The sequence below is a fragment of the Amblyomma mixtum genome, chromosome 7 (genome assembly GCF_055824585.1).
Source record: "Amblyomma mixtum isolate Tamu chromosome 7, ASM5582458v1, whole genome shotgun sequence".
NCBI lineage: Eukaryota > Metazoa > Arthropoda > Arachnida > Ixodida > Ixodidae > Amblyomma > Amblyomma mixtum.
The window spans coordinates 57202325-57213992 of record NC_143018.1 but is presented as its reverse complement, the minus strand read 5'-3'; the positions used below and the strand labels follow the sequence as shown (position 1 = coordinate 57213992).

The window sequence follows — 11668 nt, the reverse complement described above, 5'->3', positions numbered from 1 at the left end:
AGAAGTCGAGTCTCGGGAAGCTGCCATCTCCGCTTGTCGGCGAGCAGCCCACAAGTTAAGCAGACCCACATCCGGCGCCGGACGATTGACGTCTGTCCAGGTGACAGTTGTAGCCTTGTTGAGCGCAGTTTGTATGCAGTCCATACGTAGTGTAGATGACTGCACAGAGAGATCTTCGAGCGTGGTGCGAAAGGTGTCCCAATTGACCACAGAACACCTACGGCGTAATCGGCGGGCTCGTAACGGATGAAGACCGATGATGATAGGGTGGTGGTCACTACCCCAGCAGTCAGGCTCCAGGTGCCACGAGGGAGTGCCGGGACCGGACCACCACGTAAGGTCCGGAGCATACGTTGGACTGCGAGCATGGTGCACAGCCCGCGTTGCTGAATCGGGATGGTTGAGTAATACAAGCAACGCATCCGCGAAGGCGTCCCGCACACGCCTACCACGGGGGCTAGAAGTGGGGTATCCCCAGTCTGGGTGAGGGGCGTTAAAGTCACCACCGACTAAAATAGGGCACCCTGGGTGTTGTCGTCGCAGAGTTAATAACCACCCCAGATTAATGCGGGAGGAAGCTCCACCGGCGGGCCTTACATAGCATGACACGACCACAACAGTTGTCTTGGGAAACTTCACGGCCACTGCAACTACCTCCTGATATGAGGTGCACCATTTTTCTAGAGAGAGGCGAACTTGAGGAAAGCGCGTATCGACATATACCGCCGCCTTTCCTGGAGGGGCTGCAGTGTGCACACGACGGTCGGTCATTGATGGAGACATGTATCCATTAAAGCCCGGAATGGATGGCAAGGCATTGGTCTCCTGCAGTAGCAGGGCCCACACCTGGAGCTTGTTCATGCGAAGTCGATATTTGAGCTCTCCCACCTTTGTGGAGAGGCCTCTGCAGTTCCACTGGAGCACGCCGCAACAACGTGTACTCGCCATTTTCGATTAAGCGTCCAAGCGTTGTAAAAGAACGGATGTCAGGTTAGATAACTGGGTTACCATAAATCGGAGGAGGGATGTTGTAGAATTATCCCGCAGTGCAGCAGAAGACCTGGTAGAGTCAGCAAACAATGCGTGAGGGCTGGACGTAGTCGACGGTGCGGCAGCACTCAGTGGCGCGGGGTTGGATTCCGCTGTTGGTCTTCGACGAGCAAGCAGCTCACGGCGCTGTCGTAGCTTAGAAACCTCGGCTAAAAGGCGTGCGATTTGGTCGTCAACTGCTGCCATGTCCTCAGGCAGTGGCTCCAGCATGCTGGTATTGTTTGTAGCCTGAAGGCGACGGCGATCCTTGCGCACTTTATCTCTGTAAGACAGTTGAACAGAGGCTGCAGGCGGATTGGACTCAGAAAGCTCTGGCCAGTCGTCGTCATCCCACTGGAGGGCCGCAAACCTGTTGGATGTCTGTATCGGGGCTGCATTTTCAGGTGGAGGCACGAGTTTATGTATCCTACGCCGAGCCTTTTGGGTAATGAAGTATAGTCATCAGAAGATGTTTTTATCCTACTGCACTCCTAAGCTGTGTAGCCACAAGCTTAAAAAGGGCACGAATTATGGACAGCTGTAACTGGAAGTAGCTACCTAATTAATTACAGGGCTAGATTACCATTATAACCAGGCACGGGGATGGAAATCCTGCCTTCAGGGCCCCTCTGAAGCTTCAGGTTTGGTTGGCAAAGTGGTATACTATGATTTGTGCTTATGCTATTGTTCTCTTTCCGTCAGCCTGTTCGAAAAGGAATTTATACGCCCTGAAGGCCATGGCTACAAAAAGAAGCCTCTCACACAGGACTAAAAATCATTACATCGCGCCTGCAGCTTCTGATACGCGATTAGTCAGCTGAGGCAACGAAGACTACGTCGGTCTCAGTGGTGCCACCATATGTGGGGAGCCGTGTGGTTCATTTTTACTGGGCGGACACCAGAATCGCTTATCGTTTGAAGTACGGTGCATTAATGTCACATTGCTTCTCGCAGGTCCGGCTCCCAAGCCACACCATCCGTTCAGAGACGCCGCTGGATCCTCAATCGATTCTCAACTACCAATACCAAGGTGAGGGTCCATGAACGGTGTGTGTACTATTCGCGGAGCACTATTGCTGGCAGTATCCCAAGGTGCAGTTACTGTAAAGTCGTGCACGTCACTGTTGTCGAGAAAGCTGGCCATGCAGGTAAATTTTGATCTCAGCTTTGCTTGTGCGGAAACATTGAATTGCAATTTGAGACAGATGGTAATAGCGCTGCAATAAGACGTACACAAGAAAGACTGACGCAGGACATGCGCTAACTTCATCTGATTTTATTTACTGCAAAGCCAGCAAATATATGAAAAATTCAAGGCAAGCGCAAACAACACCGATACAACAGGCATCAACAAAACCGTTCAAGATATGATATCTCATTCTTGAAAAGGCGAACCGAGGTATCAATCACGCAATCTAATCCCCTCTTCCTAATGTGGAATACTTCCAAAAGCTCCCTCGCCTTCGTATCTCCACTCCTGCCCAGAATCTTTATCTCCCGAAGCCGTGGCTCACACTTCTTGCATTGCTGGCATCTTTTTTTGCCCCGGCCCGTGTTCTGCCGCACGATTAGACACGAAGCACTCAGCGCAATGCTGCGAAAGATATGCACCGCCTAGATTTGTTAGCGATCTTGCGTGCTCAGCCGCGCGGTCATTAACGCACCGCCCCGTTTGGCCCACATAGGCTTTTCCGCTGGTCAGTGGTATTTCATACACCACACCTGTGCAGCACTTCACGTACTGCTTGCCATGCTTTTTGTTGCAGGAGCTGTTTTTATCGCTCCCAATGCGCACGCATAGCTGGCCAAGCTTTCGTGGGGCAGAAAACACGACCGGCACGCCATGTCGCTTTGCCACTTTCTTCACATTGTGCGCGACCCTGTGCACATAAGGCACAACTTCTGGTCTCACGGACTGTTTGTTCGGCTCAGTCGACTTGTGAAACATCGCACACTTGACTTTTCTTAGGAGGGCTTCAGCAACTGCTGTGATAACCGTGCATGGGAACCCCGCCGAAACCAACCGATCAACTTGCGTAGCAAAACTCGTCTGCATAGCATGGTGACACGACTTCACGAGAGCGGACTCAAGGCAGAGGCGAGCAATGGCGCGTTTTACAGTTTTTGAATGTGCTGATGTGTAAGGCAAAAGCTACTTCTGGGCTCGACGGGAATAACGCCAACAAACATGATCCTCGCCCAGGGTAATATTAAGGCCTAAAAACTTTAAGCACCCCCCCCTTTGGGTAGCTCATGAGTGAACACCAACCCGCTCCCCTCTTTTTGGAAGTTGGCTAAAACTGTGCTTACAGCATCCGTGCAGGTCATTTTTTTTTGTTTTTTAAAAACAAGTTGAAAATCGTCAACATACGACGGGGTACCCAAAAGAAACCGGACTAAATTTTTTGGTCGGCAAAGCTTCTATGGTACCGGTGAAATTCTGAATTTTGCTCGGAAAAAGTTGAATGGAAACTCTTGAAATATTAAGAAAGACGTACAAGGACGATGCTATGGGGACAACTGAAGTGTTCCTGAATCGAATCCTGAAACAAAGCAACAATCATGCCAATGGAAAACTTCAAATTCACCCCGCCTCAAGAAAGCTCGTCAGGTGAAACCAAACCTCAAAACAATGCTGATTTGTTTTTTCGACGTGAGAGGAGTCGTCCATTGAGAATTTGTTCCGCACGGTCAGACAGTTAGCCAGGCTTTCTACTTGGATGTTTTGAAAAGATTGGGCAAGAGTGTGCGGTGGAAGCGGCCAGATTTGTGGCGGTCGGGTGACTGGTTTTTCCATCATGGCAATGCCCCTGCTCACACAGCCCTGTCTCTACGACAATTTTGGACCAAAAATGGCATGATCCCCATTACTCAACCCTCATACTCTCCCGACCTTGCCCCGTGCTACTTTCTTTGTTTCCTAGAATGAAAATATAGGTGAATGGAAAGCGTTTCGCTGATGTTGCTGAGGTGAAGAAAAAAACGACGGAGGCACTGTCAAGCATCACAAAAGATGAATTTAAACAATGTTTTGAAAAATGGAATGAAAGATTCGACAAGCGTATCATTGCAAGTGGGGAATACTTTGAAGGAGACTGAAGGTCTGTGCTTAAAATGTGAACAAATAAGTTCAAACAAAAATAAGTCCGGTTTCTTTTGGGTACCCCCTCGTACCTAAATACTTTTAGTACTCCCTTCCCTGTTAAACTTAGCTCTAGGGCGCGGTCAATAAATGCTAGAAAAATGTTAGTAAGAACTGGAGCTACGCAGGATCCGATGCAAATCCCTTGTCTTTGGCGGTAAAATTTCTTGTAAAATGAGACAAACGTCACACCAAGATAAAATTCAAGCAACTTGATAAAATCACAAATTGACACGCCTGAGGAGTTCTGGAATCCAACAGTACCGCTACTTTCTATGGCTTCCCTCACGCAAGTGAACAAGGCATCGTGGGGCACCGAATAAAACAAGTCTTCTACATCAACAGAAAAAACAACCAATAGAGGCATTTCCCTCCAGAAACCTAACAACATCTTTTGAACTTTTTGTAGCAAAAGGATCATGAACACTAAGTGAGCTCAGATGCTTCTGTAAGAATTTGCTAAGAACCACCTGCCACGTACCATTCTCACTGACCACAGTTCTCAAAGGTATCGACGGTTTGTGCGTTTTTGCTGTAAAAAATACAGAAAGAGCATTGCATTTACTGTTACCGATGTCGTTTGCCAGCCTACCTAATTCTAAGTCCTTACACAACAAGATCGCCTTCCCTTTTACGCTCGTTGCACTAGCTTTCAAAGGAACAAAGTTCTTGGCAATCGCTTCACCTGCTCTTGTTCGGAACTCTCCTTCGGGGAGCACCACGAAGCCACCATCCTTGTCGGCTTGGAGAAGCCGGAGGCTATGCTGTCTGAAGTAGGACACAACTTTTGCCATGGGATCCTTGCCTGGTCCAGTTGAGGAGCGACTTGTAGATCTAGTCAGTGCATCCACACCATCAAGGAGGCACCTTTCCTTGTTTTCTTCTGCAGCCTTTCCTGCGATGCGTCTGTTTAGAGCCAGGAACTCATGTGCTTGAACCCGTGGTTCATGGCTGAACTTCGGGCCATGGTTCAACGTGTTTCTTGCATCGCTGGGAAGCTCTACTTCCGCGATGACAGTCACACCTTTTCCGCTGGCTTCTTAGTCCTCTGTAAGGCAGTAGACTGCAACACTTCGTTCAGAGTGTGAGCCAACCAAAACTCTGTCAATCTTCCTGTAAGGCGACGAATCGCTCGAAGATTCTTCTCCGCCAGCCACCCCGGATCCAGGTTGTAACATAGAGCCCGGGCATGGTCTTCACATCTTCTAATTTGTCTCCACAGCTCTGTTTTCAGAAACTTGCAAATGCGCTTGAGTAGCCCTACGGGTGGTCGCAAATACCCAAATACAAATACGCAAAAAAAAAGCGCATTTGCAAGTTTCTGAAAACAGAGCGGTGGAGACAAATTAGAAGATGTGAAGACCATGTGTGGGCTCTATGTTACAACCTGGATCCGGGGTGGCTGGCGGAGAAGAATCTTCGAGCGATTCGTCGCCTTACAGGAAGATTGACAGAGTTTTGGTGGGCTCACACTCTGAACGAAGTGTTGCAGTCTACTGCCTTACAGAGGACTAAGAAGCCAGCGGAAAAGGTGTGACTGTCATCGGGGAAGTAGAGCTTCCCAGCGACGTAAGAAACACGTTGAACCATGGCCCGAAGTTCAGCCATGAACCACGGGTTCAAGCACATGAGTTTCTGGCTCAAAACAGACGCATCGCAGGAAAGGCTGCAGAAGAAAACAAGGTAATGGTGTGGATGCACTGACTGGATCTACAAGTCGCTCCTCAACTGGACCAGGCAAGGATCCCATGGCAAAAGTTGTGTCCTACTTAGACAGCATAGCCTCCGGCTTCTCCAAGCCGAGAAGGATGGTGGCTTCGTGGTGCTCCCCGAAGAAAAGTTCCGAACAAGAGCAGGTGAAGCGATTGCCAAGAACTTTGTTCCTTTGAAAGCTAGCGCAACGAGGGTAAAAGGGAAGGCGATCTTGTTATGTAAGGACTTAGAATTAGGTAGGCTGGCAAACGACATCAGTAACAGTAAATGCAATGCTCTTTCTGTATTTTTTACAGCAAAAACGCACAAACCGTCGATACCTTTCAGAACTGTGGTCAGTGAGAATGGTACGTGGCAGGTGGCTCTTAGCAAATTCTTACAGAAGCATCTGAGCTCACTTAGTGTTCATGATCCTTTTGCTACAAAAAGTTCAAAAGATGTTGTTAGGTTTCTGGAGGGAAATGCCTCTATTGGTTGTTTTTTCTGTTGATGTAGAAGACTTGTTTTATTCGGTGCCCCACGATGCCTTGTTCACTTGCGTGAGGGAAGCCATAGAAAGTAGCGGTGCTGTTGGATTCCAGAATTCCTCAAGCGTGTCAATTTGTGATTTTTTCAAGTTGCTTGAATTTTATCTTGGTGTGACGTTTGTCTCATTTTACAAGAAATTTTACCGCCAAAGACAAGGGATTTGCATCGGATCCTGCGTAGCTCCAGTTCTTACTAACATTTTTCTAGCATTTATTGACCGCGCCCTAGAACTAAGTTAAACAGGGAAGGGAGTACTAAAAGTATTTAGGTATGTTGACGATTTTCTACTTGTTTTTTTTTAAAAAAAATTGACCTACACGGATGCTGTAAGCACAGTTTTAGCCAACTTCCAAAAAGAGGGGAGGGGGTTGGTGTTCACTCATGAGCTACCCAAAGGGGGGTGCTTACAGTTTTAGACCTTAATATTACCCTGGGCGAGGATCATGTTTGTTGGCGTTATTCCCCTCGAGCCCAGAAGGAGCTTTTGCCTTACACATCAGCACATTCAAAAACTGTAAAACGCGCCATTGCTCGCCTCTGCCTTGAATCCGCTCTCGTGAAGTCATGTCACCATGCTATGCAGACGAATTTTGATACGCAAGGTGATCGGTTGGTTTCGGCGGGGTTCCCATGCACGGTTATCACAGCAGTTGCTGAAGCCCTCCTAAGAAAAGTCAAGTGTGCGATGTTTCACAAGTCGACTGAGCCGAACAAACAATCCGTGAGTCCAGAAGTTGTGCCTTATGTGCACAGGGTCGCGCACAATGTGAAGAAAGTGGCAAAGCGACATGGCGTGCCGGTCTTGTTTTCTGCCCCACGAAAGCTTGGCCAGCTATGCGCGCGCATTGGGAGCGATAAAAAGAGCTCCTGCAACAAAAAGCATGGCAAGCAGTACGTGAAGTGCTGCACAGGTGTGGTGTATGAAATACCACTGACCTGCGGAAAAGCCTATGTGGGCCAAACGGGGCGGTGCGTTAATGACCGCGCGGCTGAGCATGCAAGATCGCTAACAAATCTAGGAGGTGCATTGCGCTGAGTGCTTCGTGTGTAATCGTGCGGCAGAACATGGGGGGCCGGGGCAGAAAAGATGCCAGCAATGCAAGAAGTGTGAGCTACGGCTTCGGGAGATAAAGATTCTGGGCAGGAGTGGAGATACGAAGGCGAGGGAGCTTTTGGAAGCATTCCACATTAGGAAGAGGGGATTAGATTGCGTGAGTGATACCTCGGTTCGCCTTTTCAAGAATGAGATATCATATCTTGAACGCTTTTGTTGATGCCTGTTGTATCGGTGTTGTTTGCGCTTGCCTTGAATTTTCCATATATTTGCTGGCTTTGCAGTAAATAAAATCAGATGAAGTTAGCGCATGTCCTGTGTCAGTCTTTCTTGTGTACGTCTTATTGCAGCGCTATTACCATTTCTGTCTCAAATAATGCACCATCTAGCCCAAATTGACGTTCTTCTTAACCATTGAATTGCAAGCTCCAGTGAACATTGACATCATCTGTACCGTGCTGCGTGGGTAAAAATAACTTGTGCATTATTACAGGATGGCTACAGCATTTTTCACGCCAGCGTATGCTGCTTTTAAGGAAGGAGGGAACATTCTAAAAGAGGCTGCATGTAATGAAAATTGATTATGTTCGATTGAATACTAATAGGAAGTGACCATACTAAACGAAAGTGGCAAAAAAGTGGGCCTGATGGCTCATTCACGGCGACAATATGTTACCCGAGCTGGAAAGGCAGCAATTAAATTTTTTAATGAGCAGCCTCCCATTGCTAATGCGCAGTGCATGGTGGTGACTACTGTTTCGTTCAGTTCAGTTACTTTATGGAAGACGGGCATGATTCTAGCCTTTTTTGTTCAATAACTCCTCTAGCGCATTGTTAGCAGACTTTTGCTAGGAATAATAGGAATTCTAAAGGATGGCCGAGAATGACGAACAGAGTTGGGGAAAAGTGCAAATGAGGGAATTAGTGTACAGGAGCGAGCTGCCTGCATGCACAGCGAATGAGAATCGCTTATTGGGTGACGGTTATTTGGTCTGATCATAGGCAGAAGACACCTGTATGTGGTAATAATAAATTCACAATAAAATATGAATAGTTCGCAGAACGAAAAAGTTTTACGAACCGTGGCTATTTCTATCCAGAGACTGGAGAACAGTGAGATTTATTGAGTGGACTCTGCGCACCCACTCTGGAATAGTGAAGGGTACGGAACTGTTTAAGCAAAGGGAGATGTAGCCTAGGTCTGAACATATAATGGACAAAACTAGTGAAACAGGCCGCCATTCCAGAGTCAACGACTACAAAGAACACGACCTACTACGAGTGATTCCGCAAGGCTTATCTCACCTGCCTCAGAACACTCATTTTGGACGTGTGCGTCACGGTTGTGGCTCAGAAGTCAGTATGGATAGCTGAGTGAAGATGATAGGAGAGAGGTATACCACAGTTTGCTGGAAATGCCTAGTTTCTTTCAACGCATCTTCTTCGCATTTTTTTTTGCGTCACTACAGTAAGAAAAAAGTATCAGCAGATATCACTAATCCCTTAACATCCAAGTGGCCGAGGAGTGGCCCGCTCGGGAATATCACTCGGGAATGCCATTCCGCAGCGCCTCTCCATAATGTTGTGTCTGCAGGCAGTTGGCGGTCTCGAGTCTTGCATGTGCTAACCGGTTGAAGTACGCGTTCAACGAGCCTTGTTTTCGATTAGAGATTTAAAGATCTCCAAAAGTTGGCAATGCTTCTGTCTACTCGGAATATTGGCTATAGCCGCTGGCTCGGGAACATTTGCCACACAGTAAAGGTCAGGAGAGGGCCCTCAATGGCGCTGTTCTTTGTGCTGTGTGCTAGTTGTCGACTGGCACCTTTACTCTCTGCCTCAAAGCACGACCGATAAACCGGTAAATTATAAGTCGTAAAAATGAGCAGCTCTCAGGGGAGAGCGCGGGGGAAAGGGGGGGGTCATGTGGCAGCAGCAAAACGGTGTCTTTTGGCAAGGCTGATGATGGGCCATTTGAGACTCTACCTCACATTTCTCTCATCGCAAGGCATTCATCAATTATGAGCACTTGCTCACACAGCTGTTATTGATCGGCATGATGGTAGGCTCAACTGCCGCTACCACTAAGCCACGCTGAAATATTGTGCATTCATCGTACAAACGGGGATTTTTTTGTTAGCTGCTGCAGTGGCTCAGTGGTTGTGGTGCTCGGCTGCTGACTCGAAAGATGTTGGGTCTATCCCAGCCGCGACTGTTGCATATTGATGGAAGTAAAATGCTAGAGGCCCGTGTACTGTGCGATGTCAGTGCACGCTAAAGATCCCTAGGAGGTCAAATTTATCTGGAGCCCCCCACCGCTGCATCCCTCTTAGCCTGAGCTGCTTTGGAATGTTAAGCCCGGCATACCAACCTACTGAGGCTGATTGAAGCGAATGAAGGTGTAGGCGAGGCATATGTAAAGTTACAGGAAAATACAGAAGTAGCACGGCAAGCATAGTCCTCGCAGGAAAAGGCATAAAATCTCACTTAAGGAAGGTGTCAGGCGGGAACACTCGAGCTCTCCACTACTGTGCGCCGCGTGTTCACAGCGACATTAGCGGGAAAGAGCTGAACTGGGAAGAATTAGGGATAAATATATATTGACACTAAGTTAGTGCTCATGGTATTGCTTGTTAGGTAACTCGGGGGACTGTTGCAAAGGATGATTGACCTCTGGAGGAAAAGCAAAAAGGGGGGGGATGATAGTGGGTAAGGAAGGAGGGATGATAGTGGGTTAGGGTAAGGGGCGAGGGGAGAGTATGTGTTTGTAATCTGCGCCAGAGTGTTGCGTGTCTGTTATCTAGGGAGGGGTGGGGCGGGGGGTAGAGCTGGCGAGAGGCTCTGTATGCCTGGGTCAGCTCACTGTAACAGTCCTGAAAAGGACAGTAGTTAACAATATTAACAATAAGGCAACAAAGCAGTGTTTTTGGAAGTGGTATGACATATCTACTTAACGAGAGCAGTGAGCAGAGACCCATCTTATGAGAATGAAATATCTACGACTGTAGGGCTGGAATGCATTTCTCAGGAACTCGGGTACTCAAGCAATAAAAATACCGATATGCTGTGCAATGTAAATGGGCTCTAAACATCCTCCCTAAAAAAAGGTGGCCGGAAATTTCTCCAGCGCCTTCGACCAGCTCTACCATGCGACATGCAATGTCATGATGTACCTACTCCGTGTGTTGATATATTACAGTGGGGTGCCCTTCCCGGACAAGTCATCGAGTCTGATGTGAAGCTTCCTCACAGAAGCCTTCTCTGGTGGCCGGGGCAACAATGTGTTACCCTAGTAGACTGACACTTGCAGTGCGTACCTTCCCGGACCAGCCATCGAGTCTGCTATGAAGCCTACTCACAGCGACATTCAGGGGAGGTCGGCTTGACAACGTGTTACCCTAGCAGACTGACGCTTGCAGTATGCACTCTTCCTGGAGAAGTCATCGAGTCTGATGTGAAGCTTCCTCACAGAAGCCTTCTCTGGTGGCCGGGGCAACAATGTGTTACCCTAGTAGACTGACACTTGCAGTGCATACCTTCCCGGACCAGCCATCGAGTCTGCTATGAAGCCTACTCACAGCGACATTCAGGGGAGGTCGGCTTGACAACGTGTTACCCTAGCAGACTGACGCTTGCAGTATGCACTCTTCCTGGAGAAGTCATCGAGTCTGATGTGAAGCTTACTCACAGAAGCCTTCTGGAGTGATCCAGTTGACGTATTACCCTAGTAGACCAACGCTTGCACTGCGGTACCCTTCCTGGACAAGTCATCGTCTGATGTGAAGCGTACTCATGGAGCTTCACTCCGGCACTTGCAGAGCCGGCAATAATGGGAGTGCTGACTGTATTCTTTTAAGAACAATAAACCTGTCGGGACTGAGCTAAGCAGGTTGTGAGCCGTGTTTTATTGTTGCAAAAAGCCACGTGCATGGGTCCCTTTGTCTGGAGTTGTGATAACAGGTGTGTGTGTGTGTGATCATTCAGCAGGCTTCGCTACGTAGGCTTGTCTGGAGGGATGGCTACTGCTTGGAAGAGAACTTTGCGCGTGCGAAAGGGAGGTGATAATGGTTATTCTTCGATCAATTTTTTTACCGCTGCTATAAATGCGGGTGAATTATTTTTGTCTTCTATTACTGCTAGTAGCAGTCTGTGACGAAAGGGCCACTGATGTCATTTGCCAGGCTTTTTCTGCCTTGTTCATGATT

The 11668-nt window shown here is 48.0% G+C and overlaps 1 protein-coding gene and 1 pseudogene across 8 annotated transcripts in view; one reads left to right on the top strand and one right to left on the bottom strand.

Annotated features, from left to right (window-relative positions):
* LOC149336149 (uncharacterized) overlaps positions 1-11349 on the top strand; it is a 71522-nt gene extending 60173 nt beyond the window's left edge. For 5 of the 8 annotated variants that reach the window (XM_089552633.1, XM_089552632.1, XM_089552631.1 and 2 more), the window contains 2 exons: positions 1984-2059; positions 10663-11349. In XM_089552633.1, coding sequence (XP_089408759.1) covers positions 1984-2059; positions 10663-10697 — 111 coding nt within the window. In that variant the 3' untranslated portion in view covers positions 10698-11349. Of the gene's footprint in view, positions 1-2; positions 101-1983; positions 2060-10662 lie in introns of all 8 variants that reach the window. The other 3 variants (XR_016284154.1, XR_016284155.1, XM_089552630.1) reach the window with 2 other exon arrangements.
* LOC149336150 (uncharacterized) lies at positions 2148-5779 on the bottom strand (annotated as a pseudogene).
* Positions 11350-11668: the final 319 nt, after the last annotated feature.